Source organism: Grammomys surdaster, unplaced genomic scaffold (assembly GCF_004785775.1).
Source record: "Grammomys surdaster isolate TR1022 unplaced genomic scaffold, NIH_TR_1.0 125504, whole genome shotgun sequence".
NCBI lineage: Eukaryota > Metazoa > Chordata > Mammalia > Rodentia > Muridae > Grammomys > Grammomys surdaster.
Window position 1 is genome coordinate 587,738 of NW_021620360.1, and position 25,192 is coordinate 612,929.

The 25,192-nt window shown below is 48.3% G+C and overlaps 1 protein-coding gene across 6 annotated transcripts in view; it reads left to right on the plus strand.

The window, feature by feature from the left end:
- LOC114638045 (H-2 class I histocompatibility antigen, D-P alpha chain-like) overlaps positions 1 to 21,101 on the plus strand; it is a 111,927-nt gene extending 90,826 nt beyond the window's left edge. Inside the window, exons 1-8 of one of the 6 annotated variants that reach the window (XM_028786399.1) lie at positions 16,979 to 17,097; positions 17,301 to 17,570; positions 17,778 to 18,053; positions 19,592 to 19,867; positions 19,995 to 20,111; positions 20,291 to 20,323; positions 20,491 to 20,538; positions 20,674 to 21,101. In XM_028786399.1, coding sequence (XP_028642232.1) covers positions 17,025 to 17,097; positions 17,301 to 17,570; positions 17,778 to 18,053; positions 19,592 to 19,867; positions 19,995 to 20,111; positions 20,291 to 20,323; positions 20,491 to 20,538; positions 20,674 to 20,678 — 1,098 coding nt within the window. In that variant the 5' untranslated portion in view covers positions 16,979 to 17,024 and the 3' untranslated portion in view covers positions 20,679 to 21,101. Of the gene's footprint in view, positions 1 to 16,978; positions 17,098 to 17,300; positions 17,571 to 17,777; positions 18,054 to 19,591; positions 19,868 to 19,994; positions 20,112 to 20,275; positions 20,324 to 20,490; positions 20,598 to 20,673 lie in introns of those variants that run through there. The other 5 variants (XM_028786402.1, XM_028786395.1, XM_028786397.1 and 2 more) reach the window with 5 other exon arrangements.
- The last annotated feature ends 4,091 nt before the right edge of the window (positions 21,102 to 25,192 follow it).

Here is a 25,192-nt window from a genome sequence, read left to right on the forward strand (position 1 = left end):
GCTTAGGGCCCGGTGGGTCTGAGTCAGAAGTTTGGCTTGGGTTTCTTCAGCTCCACCATGAGGTGGTGGATATTGATGAGCTCGGCCCTGGCAGGGAGTGCGCAGAGCTGGGGCTGGGACAGCACCCAGTGGAAGGGGTGGTACAGCTGGATCAGCTGGGTCAGCACCCCCTGCACAGAGGAGACTCAGGGTCAGACTTGTGGTGACTGGACCTGTCAGAGTTTAACCAGAGTCTCAGGCACAGTGCTTGTTGGCCTTCAGGACATTCGTGTGATGCAGAGCCCAGAGGAAAGAGCAAGGAAACAGACAACCATGGGACACAGGCAAAGGGCTGGGAGTGGCCAGTCACCTGGATGATGCTGGTTCCATTTTGAAAGTTGGTAAAAGTCCACATTACATCCTGACTCAGGGACTCCACTGATGCCTTCCAGGAACTACCAAAGCCACAGATCAGCTGAGTGACTCGGGCTGATGGCAGAGGGAAGGACATATTAGAGAGCAACCAGGGCTGGTGTCCAGCAAGACATGCCCAGGGCACAGCTGTGCTCACCATAAAACCTGGATTTCCTGGTGTTCTTCCAACCAAATCTTCCCTGCTGCACTGCCTCCTGACACTGTAACTTGCACATCCCCGCTGTCCCTAACTCCCACTGTCCCTTACTAGTCATGACAACACCGCATACCTTCCTCCCCTCGGAGCCGCTCAGCCTGCCCTCGCTCAATCAAGGCTTCAGCCTCCTTCACGAATGCCACCAGACCCCCGAAGGGGGGAGACAGCAACTCTTCAATAAACTCCTGGAGAGAAGTGCAAGCCCACACAGGGTCAGACTCCGGGGAACAAAGGACCCCTACTCTGGACAGTGACGACTAATGACACACCAGACAGCAGCCTCTGTGAGCCTTCCACCTTAGGTGGTGATGTCACAAGGTGCAGGAGATGTACCCAAGGATTTCCTTCCAGAACCAGGAATTAATAAGCTGGCTCTTCAGGAACAGTGCTTGTCACTGGTCCCCAGAACACATGGTGGAAGAAGGAAGAAAGGAGCCCACTCCTAGAAGTTGTGATCTCTGACCTCCATGCACTTCAGATGTGCCTGTGCGAGCCTGCATGCACACACATACACACAGGGCTATAGTGCATAAACACACATACTCACATAGCTATAGTTTTACTTTGCTTCTAAACGCTCAGTACCTTGAAAAAGTTAAATGAAACAGACTAGCATTGAGGCAGTGGGTTGTAATCATGACTGCACACGGAAGTCAGTCCAATACCACACCTAGGCCCTACCTGTGTCCGAGCATTGAGCAGCTGCTGGAAACTCTCCATCTCTTTGCTGTCGTCAGCAGCTCGCTCCTGAGGAAGACAAGATGAGTCAGGAGCTAAGAAACCCCTTTCCTGTCGCCAGCACTTCCCCTTCATTCCACACTGCCGACACTGCCAGGATCCAGGGGTAAAGCGCTGAGCTCCTGTGGAGCTTACAAGCTGTAGGGACTCCCCGTGGGAGGAACAGCGTTACCATCAGCACGCCCAGCATCATGTCATAGTTGTTGATGAGAAACACAAGCTGCTCCTTCCTGGAAGAGAACTCTGCAGCCACTCGGAGGACGAAATTCTCCACCTCCACCTGCAAAAGCCAAACAAAAGCAGCAGGCTTTTTTCTTATGTACAGCAAGAATTGTTGAGGAGGGCATCGTGCTGGCTGCTGAAGAGCGCTTCAAACGGATACCACTGAGACAGAGAGGCACGGGTGAGTTTCTCACTGATCCTGTGGATATGGAGACTCAGCACAGCTTAGTAATGGGAGCTCACAATACCACACACCCAACCTCCAGGCAGGGAGGAGCACCCTGAACAGACACCGAAGAGGGGGCACAGGTCACAGAGAAGCCCTGCCCACTGGCTGCTGCTGCCCCCACATCTACTTCAGCTGTTGCCTCCTGACAGCCACGCCCCCAGCCTCTGCACACCTCTAAGTCTGCTTCTAACCTCCTGCATCACAGCAGGCCAGGGACCCCCAAACTCACACTTAGAGAACTGATTCCTGGCCACGGAGGGGTAGCCTCTACATACCCTCTGCTCTCCACGCTGGGCAGTATGGGGCACCAGGATGGGGGCCTCGAGCTCTGCTGGTGAGATGACCACACCTCGGGTCCCCAGGGTAAAGATGGTGTTCCTGCTTTGGAGAGATGGCTTCGAGAAGAATCGTGAACAGCATCAGAGTCAGGGAAAACCATGAGACCAACCGCACCAGGCCCAACAACCCAAGGCCTGAGGATCCCAGGAAGCTAAATATGGCCCGGACCGCCATTTACAGACCAGAGCCTTGCTTCTCCTGACACCCGTAATGGCCGTCAAGATTTTACAAACCCTCTGAAATAAATATGAAAAACTGTCAGAATGGTGTATGCTTCTTGGAGAGGAAGATCTCGCTTTCACGAACTCCCAGATCGAGAACAACAGAATGTGTGAGAAACATAGCCCTGGGCCGAAGAGATGGCTCAGCAGTTAAGAGCACTGACTGTTCTTTCAGAGGTCCTGAGTTCAATTCCCAGCAACCACACAGTGGCTCACAACCATCTGTAATGGAATCTGATGCCCTCTGGTGTGTCTGTAGACCGTGACAGTGTACTTGAAAAGTACAGGAGAGGAGAAGAGGGGGGGCAGAGGAGGGAAGGGGAGGGGAGGGTAGAAGAGGGGAGGGAAGAAAAGAAACAGCCCTGCAGGCTGGACATCCCCATCTTGAACCCTGTGTGTGAGGCTCCCCTCTCTGGGATATCTGTCTTTGCTGTGTCTTTTACACCTGTTAGATCGTCTTTGTCAGCAACTTCCTCGTACTAGAGAAAATAAAAGAGAGCTGAACCATCCCTCTCCAGCCCCATGTGGTAGATATAACAGTTACTAGTACCCTGTAGAAATAAGACTCTAGATGCTCAAAGATTAACCAAATAGATTTATATATCAGCAAATACTCTAGACACAAGATGCCTACACAATTAGAATTGTTTCCCCAATTATCTAACCTGAGACAGTGGGAGACATGCGGACATCTGTGGACATCTTCCTCTCCTCCTGATCCTCCTTCTCTCTCATTCCTTCCTCCTCCCAACTCCTAGCCCCGCCTACCTCTTCTCCATCCAATGACAGAGCTCCACTGCAAATACAATGGGCAGGAAAGTCCTGCCACAGGCTAGCAACCTAATATAAGCCTCAGAGTCCTTGTTTCTCTAAATAAAGAGTCTTGTTGGAAAACATATGGTTATAGTGATGAATACGCAAAAAGACATGTGACCAGTTGAAGAAATGAGGATTTAAATTTACATGCACATTTCTGTTGTATTTGGTTAAAAATGTATTTGTACAGATACTACATTTTCTTTTTTGTTTCTTTATCATGTGATGTAACATCAATTAACAGAATTGTCAATGGTTATCATATTTAAATTTGAGGTACTAAAAGAATATCCCACAAGGGACATTGCCACTTTTTCTAAATTTATGATGCATTTGCAATTTTGTACAATTGGACAAACTGAATCTAAGACGGGCAAGTTAGTGATACTTATCTCATGTTTCAATATTACATGGCCTGGTTATTGATCTCATTTGGAAGTTAATCATGACACAAGGAGACATGATTGTGTGTCAAGCTGTATATCATGAAATTAATGAGTGGTGTTTTTTCTCTAACCCAGCTTGCTTTCAAATAACTGACACAGAGAGACTATGTTTTATTCAATTAGCTTTAAAACAGCCAGAGATATTCTCTTCAGCCCCAAATCCTCTGTTTTGCAGTTTTCACGGGTCCTTATGATCTTAGGGATGACATACAACTTCTGAGTGAGATTACACCTCAGGATTCTCCCCTGATTATTACTCAACACCACACTCTCCAGTCACGGTGACATAGACACACACACACACACACACACACACACAAAGACAAACACACACACACTGAGACACACACACCACGTGTGATCTCAGCACTTGGCATGCTGAGGTGAGGCAGGAGTATCAAGAGTTCAAGGTCTGGACTGGAGAGATGACTCAGAGGTTGAGAACATTAGCTCCTCTTCCATAGGTCCTGAGTTGAATTCTCAGAAATCACCAGGTGGCTCACAACCTTCTGTAGTGATGTCTGGCGCCCTCTTCTGGTGGACAGACACATTTGCAGGCAGAACACTACATAATAAATAAATCTTAAAAAACAAACAAACAAGGTAAACCTGAGCTACAAGACATAACAACACAAACAGCATAAATTAATGAACACACAGGCTTCATAAACCAGTAGCATCAGGGACCACTGTAGGGAGAGTTGTGTCAATTTCTCCCTTCCCTTGCTGAATCCGTAAGATTAGTGTGTACATCTAGTGCAGGGGACCCCAGAATCCTGCACTAGGCTTTGGAGGTGTTCCTACATCTGTGATGACCCCCAAAACTATTCAAGGATCTCTTACTTTACAGAAATCTTATTTCCCTCCATTTCTTTTTCATTCTTTTAAAAAATATTTTTGTGTATATGGGTGGTTTGCCTCCATGTATGTCTTTTCACCAAGTACATGGACTAGTCCCCCAGGCAGCCAGAAGAGGGCGCCTTCTCCCTTCTAAGACTGGAGTCACAAGTGGGTGAGAGCTGGGAACTGAACCCAGGTCCTCAGGAACAGCAGTAAGCATTCTTCACTTCTGAACAGTCTCTCCAGCTCCATAATTTTACTCGGAAGTGACACCATCTTTATGGTTGTGCCTTGGCTCTCTGTGATTCTTTTCTCTGCAGCCACAGGGCCTCACTCTGGCCTGAGCCACCTAACTACCCTGCAGAGAAGGTTTGAATAGGAGAATCCCTGGGTTCCTCAGGGTCACAGAGTCCAAGAGAAGGACCCTTAGGAACCCATGTCATCCATGGTCTGTTGGGTTATATTTATACCCTTTCCAAACATCACGTGTTCTCTTAAGAGGACATCTCTCAAGCCCTAGCAGAACATCACATGCCCCTTTTCCAGGCAGCTTCCAGGAAAATACAACGTGTCTGCTTCAGCAAAAACATCCTCTCATAAGACAGTTTCCAGAAAAACATCACATGACTCAACTGAGTCTCCAAAGAAACCAAAAAATTTCACTTCAGGCCTGGCTCTCCTAGAGTAAGTCCTTGGATCCGCTGGCTGGGTCACCAAAGTGCTTCTTGAATGCCACTCATGTCTGTTTTTAAGAGATACTCTCAAATTCCATCTTTATCCCAAAGCTTTATTTTGTATGGTCCTTTGAAATAACAGAAAGCCCTTGTCTGCTGACTGGTTTTCAAACATTGGGAATTGTGACTCAGTGACTAGAGTGCCCACCTTGTACACCACAGACCCCAGGTTCAATTTCTCAACAGCTCCAAAAACAGGATGGTGTCACCCAGGTCAGGATGGTCAAATGACTCAGGTAGAAGTGCTTGCCACCAAGTCTGACCACCCAGAACCCACATGGAAGGAGAGAACTTGTCCCCAAGGTAGTCTTCTGACTCCCTCTCCCCCAAGACACACACACACCACAGCTGAAGAGTGCCCTCATTCACACACCATACACATAAAGCAAGAGTATAAATATATAACACAGAAAATAGTTAAAAATTCCTGTGATTATCTTTGCATGGGTTTCCCTTCAATCCTCCTGGCAGCTTCTCATCACACGTGGGTTTTGGACACAGCAAAATTCAACCACTGGAAAGTCTTTAGGCAAACTCGACACAATGTATACATACCTGTCCTTATACATACGTGATTCCATGTCCTTCAACATAAAACCATCATGGTTCCATTTCTATTTTTATTGCACTGATTTAATAATTATGTGTAGGGATGTGCATGTCATGATGCCCACATGAAGCTCAGAGGATAACTTACAGGAGTCAGGTCTCTCCATTCACCATGTGACTTCAGTGGATCAAACTCAGGGAGCCAAGCTTGGTGGCAAGAACCTTTACACTCTGAGTCATCTCCATGGTCCCCTTGGAGACCACTGGGTTTGAACGTTTCCTTTCAAAAGTTCCTTCATTCCTGGACTTTGCACATACAAGAACTGTGCACCATGACATTAGAAAAGGTGTTTCCTGATAGATAAGTACCAGCATTGCCTTGGGTGACTCAGGAGAACCAAGCCTTCTTGCCCAGGTCCCACCTGTGGCAGTGTCAGCCGGCTGCCACCTGTGAGAGGCCAAATCTTCTAAATTCAGACTTCATTTCAGAGAACTTGAACTCAGAAAAACTAACAGGGAGATACCTAGCATTAGTTTCCAAGTTACCTCTCAGCAAAACCTGAGCCAGGCTCTAGGCTAGCCAAAAGATGGATGGAGACATATTATATATGCTAATGCCTTGGTCAAATACCTCGGGCTGGCTCCCTGGCTAGGTCATAATATATAATCCCATTTATTTGACACTATTTTCTGCCATGTGGTTAGTTACTGCTCCTCTGCTTCATGTGTCTGTGTTCTTCAGTGTCCTGGGACAGATCTCCTGCTTTCCTGACTGATATTTATAACTACCTTCCTCTACTACCCATTCTGCATTTCCTCTCTTTCAGCAATCACCTCAGCAGGTCTTGTCTCTTTTCTTGGAGGACTGACCACACCACCATTCCTGAAGGGTCTGTGCCCTTTGTCATCCTGCCTGGATTAGGCTGTTGTAGATTCCCATTGACTTTAATCACAGGACATGGTAGTACTAAGAGAAGCCCTAAAGGATCTCCTGCACTCCAGACATGATCCTTCTTACCCCCATTGTGGAGAGGCAATCTAATTCCCCTTGGTGATCTACATCACTCACCCCTCCTAACACTGCCATCCTTTGCTTAGCCTGATGGCAATGTCTAGACAGGAGAGTAAGGGTGGGACGTCAGGGCTGAGAGAGGTTCTCTGGGAGAAGAATCAGAGGCAGGACAATTCGCCAGTATGACGTGGGGAAAGACAGATGTACCAGGGCTGTGGGAGAGGTTTGGCCTGTCTTCCCTTTCTCGTTCTGGAAGTTTGTACGAGAAGCCCAGGTGGCTTATGATCTCAGACATGGATCTGTGTCTGTGGAGCAGGCCTGTTCTAGGATTATCTTGAGATTCTTGGCAGTGTGGCTGGGATCCCTGGAGGGGCGGCAGCAGGAATTGGGAGGTGGAAGTACAGAGTGCAGCACAGCCGCTGCCTGCACTACTGCATCTGGAACCCGGAACTGGCACTCTGCAGACCTCGATTGCTCTTCAGGGTCAGGCACTGCTAAGGCACCGCGTGGGCCCCCGCCCGGTCTGGCCTGAAAGAGGCTGGAACTTGTGTTGTTGGTTTGAGATTTCAGATGCACACAACAACAGTTGTTCCGTCAGCCTCAGCACTAAAATTGTTGTGAGGGAGGCCACGTGGGTGGGCGTGGCTCAGAAGGGGTAGGTGGTATAACTCTGGGTCACAGGGGAAATGGATGTCTTCAGAAAGACATGTCCCAGAGCGCAGGCCTTCTGGGGAAGAGCAGCTGCCCCTGCTCAAAGGTATGAGCAAAAGTCTCCCCTTCAGGGCCCCTGGCTGCACCTCTCTATGTCTCCCTGGGTTAGCAAAGAGAAGGATGGTCTCTGGACGGAAGAGCTTTCCCACAGACGGAGTCTCTCTTCAGGCAGAACTGCCTTTACATACGGACAAACGCCTCAGTCTCCGTTTCGTTCTTTGTTTTAATTTTCAGAATATTTTATTGTATGTGTACAAGTTTTGACAGCATCTATCTAAATGTACTAAATGTGCATTGCCTGTGGAGGCCAGCAGAGGGCACTAGAGGGCACCCGTGGAGCGGGTCACAGATGGCTATGAGCCACCTGACTCAGTGCTGTGCAACAAAACTGGGTTTTCTGCAATTGCTCTTGCCGCTTAGCCCTCTGCTCCTGAGATCCTCGTTTCTGAAACGATCTGGCCGCCACATCCTGGTGGGAAGGGATGGATGTTCACAGCGAAAGCCAGAAGACTTAAAGGTTTCCCCACTGAAGACAATTACCATTAGAGTTTCCTTTGCCCAGTCAGGTGTGTTGGATAGTTTTATATGTCAGCTTGACACAAGCTAAGCCCATCACAGGAGGGAGCCTCAGTTAAGAAAATTCCTCCATAGGACTGGGCTACAGGCAAGCCTGTAAGGCATTTTCTTAATTAGTGAGTGATGGAGAAGGGCCTAGCCCTTCTCCCTGGGCTGGTGGTCCTGGGTTCTATAAGAAAGCAGGACTGAGCACATTCTTGAAAAGGGGAGGGAGGAGGGGGAAGGAATGTGTCATGGGGGTGGGACTAAAAGGAGACAGGTTAGGGGCTGTAAAGTGAATAATGGAAAAAATGAAAGGCTGATTTATGGGTGTGGTGGTACAAGCCTTTGATACCAGTACTTGGGAGGCAGAGGTAGGCAGATCTCTATGAGTCCAAAGCCAGTCTGGTCTGCCAGAACTGTCAGAAAAACCCAATCCTGTCTCGAAAAATCACAATGGTGTGGATTGGGTGTTGGGGAAGAAGGCTGAGCAAGCCAGTAAGTAGCTCTCTTCCATGGCCTTTGCATCAACTCCTGCCTCCAGGTTCCTGCCATGTTTGACTTCCTATCCTGACTTCAGTCGATGATGAACAGTGATGTGGAAGTGTAAGCCCAATAAACTCTCTCCTCCCCAAGTTTCCTTGGTCATGGTGTTTACCACAGCAATAGACACCTTAACGGAGACATGTCACTGTGAGGTTGGTTCTCACACAGTACTGTCTCCACAAAAGCCCTAGAGAGTGAAGGTGATCCCTTAACTCTTCCAAAACACCAATACAGCTGCTGCCCTCTTCCAATCATCTCTAGAAAGGTTCCTGTAGGTGGCAGCACCAGTAGAATCTAAGGAGCCCCGGATCTATCTAAAAAAGAACCAGATGGTGGGGCTGGAGAGATGGCTCAGTAGTTAAGAGCACTGGCACCTCTTGCAAAGGACAGGAGTTCGGTTCATAGCACACATGTGGCAGCGCACAACCATCTGTAATTGCAGTTCCAGGGGAGGGATCACCTTCTTAGGGTCTCAATGGGTAGTCCACACACATGGTGCACAGACGTGTATATAGACAAAATGCTCTATACATAAAGTAAGATTTAAAGTCTCAAAAAAAAGATTCAGATAGTGTTTTCTGTGGGCAATGTTGTTGTGTGGATACTACATGCATACGGTACAGAAATGTATACACAAGCAAAACACTCATGTACATAGGAATAATTCAGAGGTTGGAGAGATGGCTCAGGGGTTAAGAGCACTGGCTGATCTTCTAGAGGTTCTGAGTTCAATTCCCAGCTCACAACTCTCCACAACTCCAGTTCCAGAGAGTCCAACACCCTCACACAGACATCCATGTAGGCAAACACCAATGCAAATGAAATAAAAATAATTAAAAAATATATTATTGGGCTGGAGAGATGGCTCGGCTGTTAAGAGCACTGACTGCTCTTCCAGAGGTTCTGAGTTCAATTCCCAGCAACCACATGGTGGCTCACAAACATCTATAATGGAATCCAATGCTCTCTTCTGATATGTCTAAAGACAGCCACAGTGTACTCACATAACATAAAATAAATAATTAAAAAATATATTTATTTAGTACCACATAGTAAGTTATGAGGTGTCTGAGAGACTGCATGCCTCCATGGAAGCAAGAGCTAACAATGCCCATGGGCTTTTATTCTTTTCACATACATGCTTTCATTACACACTCGAAGGCTGGACAGACCTGCTCACTTCAGCTCCCTGCCAGTTAAACAGAACCCCCTTCTGGCGGAAGCCTGTTTCAAATCTGGCGAATGTTTACAAGGAAAGTATGCAGTTGCAGTCAGCAACTGAGCATTATCCACAAGAATTGGATCTCAGATACAAGCTCGCTGACAGTGGCTTTATCCTGGGTGCTACCCTGAGAGCATCCAGTGACATGTGTGTGTGTGTGTGTCTTACGCTCTTGTCTCTGCTCTTCGGAACAGTCCTGAGCTGTCTTGTGCTCACAATGACCTCCGGAACATGCTCAGAGCTCCAGGCCACTGGCAAGAATCTAAGTCAAGTTATTTGACAGCATCTGAGATGCAAGCAAGCTTTGCAGGAGTTTGTCTTCATGGCAGCTGGATTTTCAATTCTCTGCCACTATATATATATATATTTTATATATTTTTTTTCAAGGTTCTGTGTAGCTCCAGGTGTCCTGAAACTGCCTATGTAGACCCAGGTGACCTAGAAGTCCAACGATCTGCTGCCTCTGTCCCCACCCGACTATAGTGCTCGTATTAAAGGCATGGACACCACGCAAAAATTTAAATAACACCTCCACTGGCTTTAATGATAAATTCTTTAAAAGTTGTCATTGCTGACCTAGAATTTTCCAAATGACTTGTAACAATTTCAGAGGTGTCATGAAAGAGGTTTGCTTTTTGACAGCGGTGTGGTTCCCTGTCTTCCTTGGCTTGTTCAAATCACGTGGGTGTACTCATAGTACCAAGTTCCACAGGCCAGGAGAGAGCCGCCTGCAGGCCATCTGTGGAACTGCAACCACATATCCTGATCAGTACTGCAGCCTACCCAGAGCTGTGAGGGTAACAACAGCAGTGAAGCAGGGAAGCACGGTCAACTCGCGTCTAAAGCACCATCTTCCCAGAGCTTGCAGCTTTTTTGGACAGCAGAGAAATTGAGACATCCCCCAGGAGGTGAGGTGAGAAGGCTGGACTCAGGATGTAAACAAGCACATTTCTGAGAAAGTGAAACTGGCCCGATCCACAAGCATCATTTCCCAGAGTCACCTCTGGAGGACTCTGAGCAGCCCAGCGGCCCAGAGGAGATTCTCAGAGTTCCCGGGTCCCAGCTGTCATGAGTCTTCACCTGGGTTGTGTGAGCTGCCTTTGAGTCACCCTCTACTCCTGTAAGTAACTGTCTTAGGGTTTTACTGCTATGAACAGACACCATGACCAAGGAAACTCTTATAAGGCAACATTTAATTGAGGCTGGCTTACAGGGTCAAAGGTTCAGTCCATTATCATCAAGGTGGGAGCATGGCAGCGTCCAGGCAGGCATGGCCCTGGAGAGAGTTCTACATCTTCATCTGAAGGCTGCTAGGAGAAGACCTAGTGTGGTTAGGGGGAGGGTCTCAAGGGAGCTGTTCCAATCAGCCCTACCTTTGCTGACGGTTACTCTGATGTGGAAACACTCTAAAGGAGATGCAGGATGCTCAGGGAACCGTACTGCGCCACACCGGTGCCATCCAGACTCACCCTGCATCTGTAGATGCACACAGAAATCCCCCTCCACTTACAAAGATCCAGAGAACACTCCAGAAACAGTAGCTGTACTTCTTTAGACTTAAGCCTGGCTTTCCTGGTGCTTAGTGTAACCTGCCTTGCTGCCTGCAGACTGTGCAACTGGACAGACTATGATGAATGAATGAAGACAGCAGCCAGCATGTGGCAGACCCTCTGCATCCATTCATACATATGCTACACCCTCTTTCTCAAGGTGTACTGGCTGGTTTTGTGTTAACATGATGCAAGCTGGAGTTATCACAGAGAAAGGGGCTTCTGTTGAAGAAATGCCTCCTTGAGATCCAGCTGCAAGGCATTTTCTCAATTAGTGATCAAGAACAGGAGGGCCCCTTGTGGGTGGTGCCATCCCTGGGCTGGTAGTCCTGCGTTCTATAGGAAAGCAAGCTGAGCAAGCCAGGGGAAGCAAACCAGTAAGCAGCATGCCTCCATGGCCTCTGCATCAGCTCCTGCTTCCTGAACTGCTTGAGTTCCAGTCCTGACTTCCTTTGGTGATGAACAGCAATATGGAAGTGTAAGCTGGATAAACCCTTTCCTCCTCAACTTGATTTGTGCAGGAATAGAAACCCTGATTAAGACAAACCTAGTCAGGGCATGAGCCAGAGCTTATGGCCTAGGCATTTATTAATGAATAACCAGTCCCAGCATCGTCATTCCGGAAGCAGGTCTGGGAAAGGAAACTCATCACAGGGCACTTCTAAAGCCTATGGGCATGTTTGCTTGCCTTTGAAAGTTAAGAGATGACTTTGAAGGTCAAGAGTTGGCACCTCAGCAAAAGCCAGCTGCATCTGGGAAGGACTTCTCACTCTAACCCATGGGCCTGATGCCAGGGAAATGGAGGTGAAAAAAAAGCCACTAATCCCTGAACAGGAAAACCCACCAATCCCTGAGTTATCCCAAACTGAGGACCTGAAATCCCATCAATTCTCAGTCTGGAAATCTCTGCCCTGAGAAGCTCCACACCCTCAGAAATCCTATATAAGCCCCGCCCTTTGTCCAGTTCCCTGCTGCCTACACCTGAGAGCAAAGGTCATGATCTCTGGTTTCGTCCCTCCACACCCTGAATCCTCCAATAAATCTGTTTCATGAGATTTGCTGCCTGGTGTGACTTTCTTTTTCTCTAATCAGAGGAAGCCAAAAGAAAAGCAGCAATGAAGAGAAGGGAAGAGACAGAGCAAGGCTTAGGCTCCTGAGCTCCTCAGCTCAGCTGGGGAGACCCTCCCCTGGGAGCTACAATGCCTCTGCTGAGGAGGCTTCCTCTCAGAGCTGTGTGGATCCTGTGCCCCTGTGTCTCAGGATGCCCTTCCACTGGGACACTGTCCCACCTCAGAGCTGTGTGGTTCTTGGACTTTCAAGTCCCAAGACACACTTCCATCTGAGCAGAAATGCTTACATCTACAGCACCTCCCCCAGCCCCCAGCCAGAGCAGCTCTGTAATCTCACAAACATTGGGAAAGGCTCTGGGAAAGAAAAAATAGACATAATATATTTACGTTGTCATGTGTATCTCACTTCTCCCTGTGAGGAAATGAGACCACTGCCTCACACCAATTGTTCAGCCAGTGTAATTTCTCCACAGGAATTTAGTAAGCCTTACTCCATGCTGGCTGCTTTAAGCAGGTCTGTTTATGTACACTCCAGGCCTGGGACCATTTAACCCCCTAACTACCTTCTCATACCTAAAGTCAATGCCTCAGGACCAGATGATAGGGCTGAGTGGAAGGAACTCCCTCAAGCAGGGCTAACAGCTCCACTATTTGTTAAGAAGCTGTAGCTGGTGCATTAAAACCCCCTTCTAACTCAGGCCTCTGTATATTTCATTACTTCGATGGCCTGTTAATATGACAAGCTAAAAGACAAGATCTAAACCTAACCTCAGAGAATCTTAAACAACAAGCCATAAAAGCCCCAATAGAAAGAGGCTTTCTATTATCCAAATTAAGATTCAAATTCTTTAAGCTGGAGAGATGGCTCAGTAGTTAAGGGCACTGACTGCTCCTCCAGAGGTCCTGAGTTCAATTCCCAGCAACCACATGGTGCCTCACAACCATCTTTGTAATGGGATCTGATGCCCTCTTCTAGTGTGTCTGAAGACAGTGACAGTGTATGCTTATAAATAAAATAAATCTTAAAAAAAAACCCATATGTCATGAGATCCAATACTCTATTCTAGTGTCTCTCAAAAGAGCTACCATGTACTCATATACATAAAATAGAATAAATCTATAAAAAAAAAATGAAAGATTCAACTTATTTGATACCTCATACTCCTAGGGAGAGAAATCAATGTACCCTTAGTCTGACCAGCTACACCTGTCAGTGACTTCCCCGATGCATTAACCATAATACCCTTCAAGGATTCATAGGCAATATTAATTAGTTTAGATCTGGCTCACCATACCAACCAGGCAATCTATTTGATCTATCAGGTAAATCTATTTGATTTACTTAAGGGTGTCAAGGACCTCCTTCTCTCCTCTCTCCCTGATGCCAGCAGGCAGAGGGACCTTTTGTTCTATTAAACACCATGTTAGAAACACCTGATACGTCAGGCAGTGGTGGCGCACGCCTTTGATCCCAGAACTTGGGAGGCAGAGGCAGGTGGAGTTCTGAGTCTGAGGCCAGCCTGGTCTACAGAGTGAGTTCCAGGACAGCCAGGACTACACAGAGAAACCCTGTCTCGAAAGAAAAAAAAGAAAAAGAAAAAGAAAACAAAAAAGAAAGAAAGAAAGAAAGAAAGAAAGAAAGAAAGAAAGAAAGAAAGAAAGAAACGCACACCTGGCATGTTATGATCCACAACACACAATCCAGGTCTTTACATTCAGTTCTTCCCCCCACAGTGGTTGGAGCCTTACACCAACTTCAGAGGATCCTAGAATGGCTCCATGCTCCTACAGGGGTAGCGCCTCCACTACTAACCGTGGTTGAAACTTTATCCACTATTAGGAAAGGACGAGAGCGTACCTAAAAAATTATAGGTAAGGAGCCTGATGTAACTGTTTTCCCTTCCTTATCTCAGACATCCAATGGCTCCTGAGAAACCACACCTCTTTTGGTAATAGACTCATTGGCTTCTGATGACAGACAGACAACCATTTCCCCAAAGATAAATTGCTGCAGCCCCACCAGTCTTTAGGTGGCTTCCTTCTCCACTGTCCTCTTGGTCTGCTATCCCAAGGCCCACAGCTTTTACAGATGGAGAGCCGCAGGGTGCCATCTACACAGTATACCAAAGAGACAGCAGCTCTGAGTCACATTTTTCCCCTCTCACAGATAAATCTTCCTGATTTAAAGAACTGTATTCCATCTTCCTGGTTTTAACATACCTAAAAGAACTAGCTAGTCTATATTCAGACAGCACTTATATGGTCAGCTTACTCCCATGGCTAACCTGCTCATATGTCAGACTTGGTGGTGACCCTTTTTTCCAACTATTAAGGAAGATTTCAAAAATACTTTAAACTAGAACATATCAACTTTTAGTCAACCATGTGTAGTCACACTCATCCCTTCCAGATCCCTCTCTGATGGCAACACATCAGCCGGTAAAATTGTCACAGCTGGGGACTTTACTCTGTCACCCCTCACTGCTAGAGAACTCCCATCAGATAACCCATATTAACCTGAAAGGGCTACAGTTCAAATTCTCCAATGCCCCCATAAAATACCTCAAACACATCTTCAGAACTTGCTCCTCCTTAATTCGCACCACTGCTATACAACAATTGGGCACCAACCCCAGAGGCTCTCAGGTTAATGCCATCTTGCAAGAATGATGTCACCCACATTCCATCACTCCGTACACAAAAATTTGTATTTGTTACTGTTGATACCAATTCCCATTTAAAAACCTTACTAATCGCATATTCTCCAATTTTGCTATTATGGGGGTCCCTCTCCATATCAAAGCTGATACTGGACCTGCATTCATTCAACAGCCATCAATTCTACAGTTTCTGCAAGTCTTGGAAAATTGTCCACCATACTAGTCTCCCTCAGAACCCTCAGGGCTAAACTGTCATTGAAAGAACAAATCAAATACTTTAAAAAAATAATTAATTAAACACAAGGCTTCCTACCACCAACTACCGAATTAAACCTGGCATTATTCACACTGAATGTGTTCAACATCTATGCCACCTACGACAAACCTCCCATTGTCTGTCACTGGAGTCAACCCATCCTGGTCAGACGGAAGGACCCATTTGACAGGTGTTGGAGGGGGACAGATTCCCTATTACCAGTAGGAAGGGGATTTGTTTCTATCTTTCCAGAGGACCAACCTCTCCCTGTCTGGGTACCAGCCTGCCATGTCTGATGAAACCCCTCCAGTCAGAAAGAGGTCATGCCTGGGGATCACAGAGAAAACAAAGAGGAGACCATGCAGGCACCTGAGTGCACACAACCAGATCACATGGAGGACACTCATGTCCTCATTGACACAGTTTGAGGCAGCTGTTTCCCACCCCCAAACCCGGAAAGGCTCCTTCTCTGTCATTCTCATGGCTGTTTTCACCCTCCTTAACACACACCATGCTGGGGCTAGCCCCTCTCCTCCTAACACTATGCTTCCCTTGTTTTGTGTCATAGAAACATATTATGAGGAGAACCAGATAATCAGGACTGGAGACTGCTCACTAGCAGGATGTCAGAAACCCATTATGAGTCCTATACACCAAATGCCATGTCCAGTGCTGATTCTTTTGCTTGTTTTCCTTGACAATCAGACCTTCATGCCTTAAGCACGTTAACACCTATGGAGGATTGGCCTATAGGTCCTATAAGTAAAAAATGAGGGTGCACAGGACATCCCACAGTACAGATATACACCACACTACCATTCATAATGATAACCACGTTTAGATAAACACTGAAGAACCTTGGAATGAAACATGAGAGAATGGGGTGCATAAAATTTATGTTCGCTTTGATACTAAACCCTCTTCCCAGTGGGTTTAGTACAGAGACAATGACCCAGTCCACATGGACAATCTCAGGACTGAGAATGAAGATCCTTGTAAATAAAACACACCCATCTGGAGCTACAGACACTTCATCTGGGAAGAAACAGGAGGATTCTGAGTCTAAGCCTGAGGCTGAGAAGACAGATCCTGAGGGAAGAAGCAATGTCTCCTCTTTACAGTCAGGCTTGTCAGTGTGAGCCGCCCACTGCAGGTGAACACAGAGCCTGGACTCTGTGGGGTCCTTGTGGGGCTTGAAGGCCAGTGCACCTCTGTTTAAAGAGAAGCATCTCTCCACTGCATCCCCAACTGCTTGTGTCACCACTGTATTCCCGGAAGTGACTTTTCTTCTAGAAGAGTCCAGGGTCTGACTTCTGAAGAGAAGGAAGAGGAAGGGTGGAGGAGAGGACACAGAGAGTCTGGCCTGCGGGTCTCTCCTGGTGTCCAGACGGCTTCTGGGTCAGAACTCGGAGACACCATGACAAACAGCGCTCTGTCCACAGCACAGGGTTCAGACAAAGTCTTAGTCTCCAGGCGGTGAGGTCAGGGGTGGGGAAGCCCAGGGCTGGGGATTCCCCATCTCCCCAGTTTCACTTCTGCTCCTAACCTGGGTCAGGTCCTTCTGCCCGGACACTGATGACGCGCAGGCAGGACTCACTCCCATTGGGTGACGCGATCCCGGGGACCCAATCAGCGTCGCCGCGGGCTCTGGTTATAAAGTCCACGCAGCCCGCGGGACTCAGACTTCCCGGATCCGAGATGGGGGCGATGGCGCCGCGCACGCTGCTCCTGCTGCTGGCGGCCGCCCTGGCTTCGACCCAAAACCTCACGGGTGAGTGCGGGGTCGGGAGGGAAACGGGCTCTGCGGGGAGGGGCGGGGGCGGCACCGGGGAAGCCGCGTTCCCGCGTCGCCCACCGGACCCTCCGCCCCTTCTCCACCCGCGTCCCGAGCCCCGCGCCCTGCTCCCCTCCCGGCCCGCGCACCCGCCCGGGGTCCCGGGAGGAGGTCGGGGTCTCACCGCGCGCCACCCCCAGGCTCACACACGATGCGGTATTTCCACACCGCCGTGTCCCGGCCCGGCCTCGGGGAGCCCCAGTACATGGAAGTCGGCTACGTGGACGACACGCAGTTCGTGCGCTTCGACAGCGACGCGGAGAATCCGAGGATGGAGCCGCGCGCGCCGTGGATTGAGCAGGAGGGGCCGGAGTATTGGGAGCGGGAGACACAGAGAGCCAAGGGCAACGAGCAGATTTACCGAGTGAACCTGAGGAACATTCTCGGCTACTACAACCAGAGCGAGGGCGGTGAGTGACCCCGGGTCGGAGGTCACGACCCCTCCACGTCCCCACACAGGGGCTGGAAACGTCCCGGGTCTCAAGTCCGAGGTTCGGGAGCAGAACCGACCCGGGACCGGTTTCCCTTTCAGTTTGGAGAAGTCCGCGGGTGGGCGGGGCCGGGGCGGATGGGCGGGGCCGGGGCGGATGGGCGGGGCTGACCGCGGGGTCCCGCAGGCTCTCACACCATCCAGTGGATGTACGGCTGTGACGTGGACCCGGACCTTAGGTTCCTCCGTGGGTACATGCAGTTCGCCTACGACGGCCGCGATTACATCGCCCTGAACGAAGACCTGAAAACGTGGACGGCGGCGGACATGGCTGCGCAGATCACCCGACGCAAGTGGGAGCAGGCTGGTTATGCAGAGAGACAGAGGGCCTACCTGGAGGGCACGTGCGTGGAGTGGCTCCGCAGACACCTGGAGCTCGGGAAGGAGACGCTGCTGTGCACAGGTGCAGGGGCCGCGGGCAGTTCCTCCCTCTGCCCTCGGGCTGGGGCTCAGTCCTGGGGAAGAAGAAACCCTCAGCTGGGGTGATGCCCCTGTCTCAGAGGGGAGAGAGTGTCCCTGGGTCTCCTGATCCTCATCACAGTGACTGCACTGACTCTCCCAGGGCCCAGCCTTCTCCCTGGACAGTTCCCAGTCTGTCTTAGGAGGGAAGGAGAGAATTTTCCCCACTTAACAATGGTGGCTCCCTTCAGTCAGATTGTAGCCTCTGTCAGCCATGGCCTCTCCCAGGCCCGGTTCTCTGCCCACACCCACTGTCTGTGGACACTGACTCCTGTCATGCTGAGTGTGTCAGCCCTTACACCTCAGGACCGGAAGTCTCCTTTACCTGATGGGAGACATGGACTCCCCTACACTAGGCTGGTTCCCTAGTTTCTAGAACTTTCCAAAGAATACATTCTCACAGATCCCTCCCTGTCTGTGGGGTTTGCATCCCTTCAACAACCCAATTCCATCTATTCCTACAGTGGTGAAGGTCACATGAGCCCTTATGGGGTACCCTGCAGAGATACAAACTGTGGAATTTTTTTCTCTCTTCTTTTCTTATCTTTCTGTTTCTTGAAGGCATTATTTTTCTTCTGGTCAGTTTTTGTCTGCACTGGAGTGATCATGTTTCTCCATGCCCTTGTATTATCATTTGTATCAGTCTCCACAGGTGCCAGGGGAGACTGCTAACCTGGATAATTAGACAAGTTAAATCATGGTTCTCATTAAAGGAGAGATTCTTGTGAGCTTAGACTGTTTCCTGTCAGAACTAAACATCCAGAAGCCTCCTGCTCTTCCTCTGTCCCCACAAGCTACAGTGCTCCCCTTAGTGAAAAGAAATGGGACTTTCTGAGAGACAGGGTCTTCTGCAATCCAGGGCTGGAGTGAGAGGGAAGATCCACACACCCTGTGAGCCCGCTGTGTTCCAGTGAGTGCTGCACTGGGGTCCACACCACACTCCAGGGATCCTGTGTAACATACCTGTACCTTGTGGTCCAGAGGCAGGGGCTGGGAGTCATTTTCTATGGCTGAGTGTCAGACGTTCACCACATTTCTGCTACACACTTTGTGATGGGTGTTCACTTGGCCTGACAGTTATAATGGTAAGCCAGACGACAACAGTGGTTGACTCTCAGAGGTGGAACCCTTCCAGTAGCATATGGCCCTAATTTCTAATATAGATATGAACTCAAACACATGATAAATTACTTATTTTCCATTTTATCTGTCCTTCTTTGACTACCTGTCTCATGCTGTAGAACATCACATAAGGAAGGCCATGTTGACCCACTGGCTCATGTGGATTCCCTCTTAGCTTCTGAGCCCCCAGGGGAAATGTGAAGTTCTGTGCTGAGGGGACCAGCGCCACCTACTGGTCACTAGTGCAATGACAGTTGGAGTGACAGACACATAGTTCAGTGTCATCATTGATTTAACTGTATCTTGTGTAGATTTCAGTTTGTCTTGTTAATTGTGGGATTTCTTAAATCTTCCACACAGATCCCCCAAAGGCCCATGTGACCCATCACCCCAGATCTGAAGGTGATGTCACCCTGAGGTGCTGGGCCCTGGGCTTCTACCCTGCTGACATCACCCTGACCTGGCAGTTGAATGGGGAGGAGCTGACCCAGGACATGGAGCTTGTGCAGACCAGGCCTTCAGGGGATGGAACCTTCCAGAAGTGGGCATCTGTGGTGGTGCCTCTTGGGAAGGAGCAGGATTACACTTGCCATGTGCAACATGAGGGGCTGTCTCAGCCACTCACCCTGAGATGGGGTAAGGAGGGTGTGGGTGCAGAGCTGGGGTCAGGGAAAGCTGGAACCTTCTGCAGACCCTGAGCTAGTCAGGGCTGAGAGCTGGGGTCATGACCCTCACCTTCATTTCCTGTTCCTGTCCTTCCCAGAGCCTCCTTCATCCACTGACTCTAACATGGTGATCATTGCTGTTCTGGTTGTCCTTGGAGCTGTGGCCATCATTGGAGCTGTGGTGGCTTTTGTGATGAAGAGGAGGAGAAACACAGGTAGGAAAGGGCAGGGTCTGAGTTTTCTCTCAGCCTCCTTTAGAAGTGTGCTCTGCTCATTAATGGGAAACACATCCACACCCTGCATTGCTACTGTCTCCAACTGGGTCTGCTGTCAGTTCTGGAAACTTCCTTGTGTCAAGATCTTCCTTGAACTCTCACAACTTTTCTTCTCACAGGTGGAAAAGGAGGAGACTATGCTCCAGCTCCAGGTTAGTGTGTGGGACGGGATTGTCCTGAGGCCATTGGAGTGAAGCTGGGGATGATGGGAGCTCTGGGAATCCATAATAGCTCCTTCAGATAAACCTTCAGGAGGCCTCATTTGTACCTTGATATGAATACATACACATACATATACATTTGTTTTGTTTTACTCTAGGCAGGGACAGCTCCCAGAGCTCCGATATGTCTCTCCCAGATTGTCAAGGTGACACTCTGGGGCCTGACTGGGGAGGGGCAATGTGGACATGATTGGGTTTCAGGGACTCCCAGAATCCCCTGTGAGTGGTGGGTTGTGGGAATGTTGACTTCACAGTGATGGTTCATGACTCTCATTCTCTAGCATGAAGACAGCAGCCTGGAGTGGACTGAGTGACAGACAGTGTGTTCAGGTCTCTCCTCTGACATCCAGAGCCCTCAGTTTTCTTTAGACAACAGTGTCTCATGTTCCTTGTGATCTTCTGGGCTCAATGTGAAGAACTGTGGAGCCCAGTCTGCCCTGCTCACCAGGACCCTGTCCCTGGCACTGCCTGTGTTCCCTTCCACAGCCAACCTTCCTTGTCCAGCCAAACACTGGGGGACATCTGCTTCCTGTCAGCTCCATGCTGCCCTGAGCTGCAGCTCCTCACTTCTACACTGAGAATAAGAATCTGAGTGTGAACTTGATTGTTAACATCTTGACCTGAGGATAGATTTCTTGTTAAGGTAATGGATTGATAATTCTTAGATTTTTTTTGAAGAAATAAATGGCAGATACAGAACCTTCCAGAATCTGTGTCACTATGCTGTGTGTATCTGTTGGGATAGAATGAGGCTGTGGGAGCTGAGTGTGAACAGGACTGTGCCCAGGTGGGCTCAGTGAGTTATTATCTTTGGTGGGGTCACTCCTGGGCTGTGTCACCTCCAGGCTCTGCTCTCTCCATCACTATGAAGCACATGCTGAGAGTCTGTGATCACAAGGTCACAGGGAAGGCCTGAGCCTTGTCCTAACCCCAGGATTATGAGCCCTCAGGGCTAAAGATCAGAAATTCAAGTGGATAATCCCTCAATGTGCCAAGTGCCCAAGATAGGTCGCACTATATTTCCTCCCACCCATTTGTTTAACTACTAAGGATGCAGTCTTGAAGCTGCCCTCAGCACTCAATGTAGCCACGCTACTGTGGGGGTTTTTGGTTCTCCTTTCCAGTGTTTTTTCCAGGGTTCTCAGGTGTCTGGTGTGATCTGTTCATTCATCTCTCAGGAGCACACTGACACCTGAGACACCTGCCACAGCTGAGATGATTGGCTTAGATTTTTCAAAACCTACTTTTAATAAGGGTTCTTAAAAGCTTAACCTCCTTTCCAGGGCACCACCCAGAAGAAGTACTGGGAAAGAAAGGTTATTAGGATGAGGGGAAGTGGACCTGTTTAGAAATGGTTCTTTGAAGCAAATGCAGTCTGCATTGTCAGGATATCAGCTGTTCAGTTTACAAGAAACTGCAGTGGCAGTTCAATTCATAGCAAGACAGGAGGCTCAGCTGTTTGCTGTTTACAAGTAGTTCCTTGGGGCGATTTCAATCTCCAATTGACAGGACACCATCAGTCCACTTCAGTAGTGTCAGGATAGCAAACAGGAATCATCAGCTGTGGCAAAACCCAGCAGAAACTTCCAGACCTCTGCCAAATAGACAGCAGGAGATACCAGGAGCAGCAGGGACACCAGGAGAAGTTCTCTGCCATGACTCTCTCAGCAAAGTGAAGATCAGAAAAGATGAAGACATGAAATCAACGTAGCATTGCAAAGCCAGCTGTGCAAGCCCGCCATCACTGTCCACTGTGTCCTGTTATACTCCCTCCAAACATCTCCCGTCCTCACATGAGTCTTGCTTCAGCAAAATACCACACGGGTCTGTCTTAGCAAACCCCCACATGAGTCTGTATCAGCTGACATATCCAGAAACTTCCACTTCACTCTGCCAATTAGCCCAAGTCTGCAGAAGCAGCAAGAAGACACCAAAACATCACCAGAGGTTTTGTTTTTGTTTTTGTTTTTGTTTTTGTTTTGTTTTGTTTTGTTTGGTGGATTTCTCTCTATGGAGTCACGAGATATAATTACCAATAAACAATGGTGAGACTTATCAATACCATGCAGCCTTGTCTACTGTCTGTTGGGTTTTATTTATATTCCTTCTAAACATCACGTGTCCTTTCACCTGTGTCTATGTTAGCAAAACATCCTTTCTCCTGTGTCTGCTTCAGCAAAGCATCATTTCACACAACTGACTTTCCTAAGAAACCAGAATTTTCCACTTCCAGAACAGGGATGCTTCTCTCCCTGTACCTTGAGTACCGCCCCCTGAACACTTTATACTCCTGGACTATTTTATCTTTTAGCAGCTTGTGCTCTGGAGTTAACTCCCTGAAGTCTCTTAATCTCCATTGCCAGCCCAGTGAACCTGTTCCTTGCAGCTCCAACTTGGGCATGCAGGATGTGGTATTCAGCATAGTCTGTCTTAAAGTCCTGTTCATAAGCCTGTTGTTGCTCTGCATTGTGGATGGCTCTGTATTGCAGGAGAACAAAGTTCTGCTCATAGGCCTGTAACCATTTAAATTAACTAATATTTATAGCACTGAAGACACAGAAGGCATAAACTGAGGTAAAGACCTGCCAGTTCAGCAAGAAAACTTTATTTTCTTAACTATATAGGAGATATCCATTACCAGCCTAATTCTACAACTTAACTGCCAGCTCTTCAGAAATCTCTATGTCTCATTCTTGTGAGCTAGTCTGCATTTCTCTTGAGTTCCTCCTAACCCTAGAGGGCTCCTTAGCTCTCTTTCCTAGATTTCTGTTTCATCTGTGTCCTGTCAGATGCTTCTCTTTTGTTCCTGCAAGCCCAAAGAGAAAATCCCCATCACTTACCTGGAGCTCCTTCCATAGAGGTTTATCCAAGATGAGTGACAGAGAGAGAAGGAGAACAAGAGAGGGAGAGAGAGAGAGAGAGAGAGAGAGAGAGAGAACACTCTAAGATCCAGTTGCTTATAAAAGAAGTCTAGCTCCTCCCATACACCCTTGGCAGGCTGAGCCATGTCACTGTCATGGGATTTTTCTGTTCAGGGATTGATAACTTTTTTTTTTTTTTTCGAGACAGGGTTTCTCTGTATAGCCCTGGCTGTCCTGGAACTCACTCTGTAGTCCAGGCTGGCCTTGAACTCAGAAATCCGCCTGTCTCTGCCTCCCAAATGCTGGGATTAAAGGCGTGCGCCACCACCGCCCGCCCGCTTTTTTTTTTTTTACCACCTTTTCCCTGGCATTGGGCCCATGGGTTAGTGTGGGAGGACCTTCCCAGGTAAAGCTGGCTTTTGCTGAGGTGCCATTTCTGTGGGGCTGCTGGGGACAGGCAGGGACTGGAGAGGTGTTGGCACTGTGGACTGCTCCTGTGATGTTTCACCAAGGCTGCAGACTGAAGCAGGAAAGATGTCACCACCATGGACAGCTCCTGTGACACCTGCAGGCTGAGGAGATGTAGTGGAGGCGCCATTTTAACAGAAGCACCCATTTTGGACAGCTCCTGTGGGACATTTTACTGACGTGGCCTGTACACTGGAACAGGATGTAAGATCCTGCCTTCATTTGGACGGACTTAGTGTTAGGGACTACAAGAAGCCAGGATAAACCCTTTCTCCCTAAGCTGTGTCTTGTCAGATATTAATTCACAGTGATAAAAAATGGAACTGTATTGGGTTACATTTCTGTTGCTGTGATAAAACATCATGTCCACGGAAACTTACAGAGCGTTTATCTGGGGATTAGGGTCCCAAAGAGTTAAGAGTCCATCATTGTCATGACAGCAAACACCAGGCATGGCAGCAGGAACAGCTGAGAGCTCACACTTCCAACCATGCCCCCCAGTGACATACTTCCTCCAGCAAGGCCACACCTCCTAAGCTTCCCCAAACAGCACCAACTGGGAACTAAGTATTCAAATGACCAAGAATATGAGGGTCATCTTATTCAGAGGACCACAGTAACTAACATAGACAGTGACTCCCAAGCTCTTGGTGCAAATGTGTGATTTTCCAGGTATAGTGTCAGGGAAATGTTAGTGATCCCCCAAAACCAGAAAGGAACAGATCTGATGTAATCACAGTAGGGCCATTTTATTTCAGCTAGCTTAGGCCAGTGCTATCAGGACAAGGCTTTATAGTAAGGAGCAAGTGGGTGGTGAGTGTGCAAGCATCTAATTGGGAAGTTACTGTGACCTTTAACATTATTGGCTGGTGCTGGAGTCATATTATAAAGTTAATTTCTGCTTCCCTCTGCACTAGTGACCATTAGTCAGGGGATGGGCTTGTAACCTTGGGGTGCAGGTTTGTTGGGGGAATAACCTGGAGACACAGGTCTTGTTGGGGTAATAACCAGGAAATGCTGTTCTTGTTGGGGGTTAGCCTAAAGACTGGAGCTAGGCTCGGGTTTTGTTAGAAGGTAACTTGGAAACTAATGTTGGGTACCAGCCTGTTAGTTTGCCTGAGTTCAAGTTCTCTAAAATGGAGTCTGAATTTAAAAGATTTGGCCTCTCACAGGTGACAGCTGGCTGATACTGCCACAGGTGGGACCTGGGCAAGAAGGCTTGGTTCTCCAGAGTCACCTAACGCAATGCTGGTACCTATCTATCAGGAAACGCCAAGCTTGGCTCCCTGAATTTGATCCATAGAAGCCACATGGTGAATGGAGAGACCTGACTCCTGTAAGTTATCCTCTGAGCTTCACGTGGGCATCATGACATGCACATCCCTACACATAATTATTAAATCAGTGCAATAAAAATGAAAAAAGGAACCATGACAGTTTCATGTTGAAGAAAATGTAAACACGCATGTAT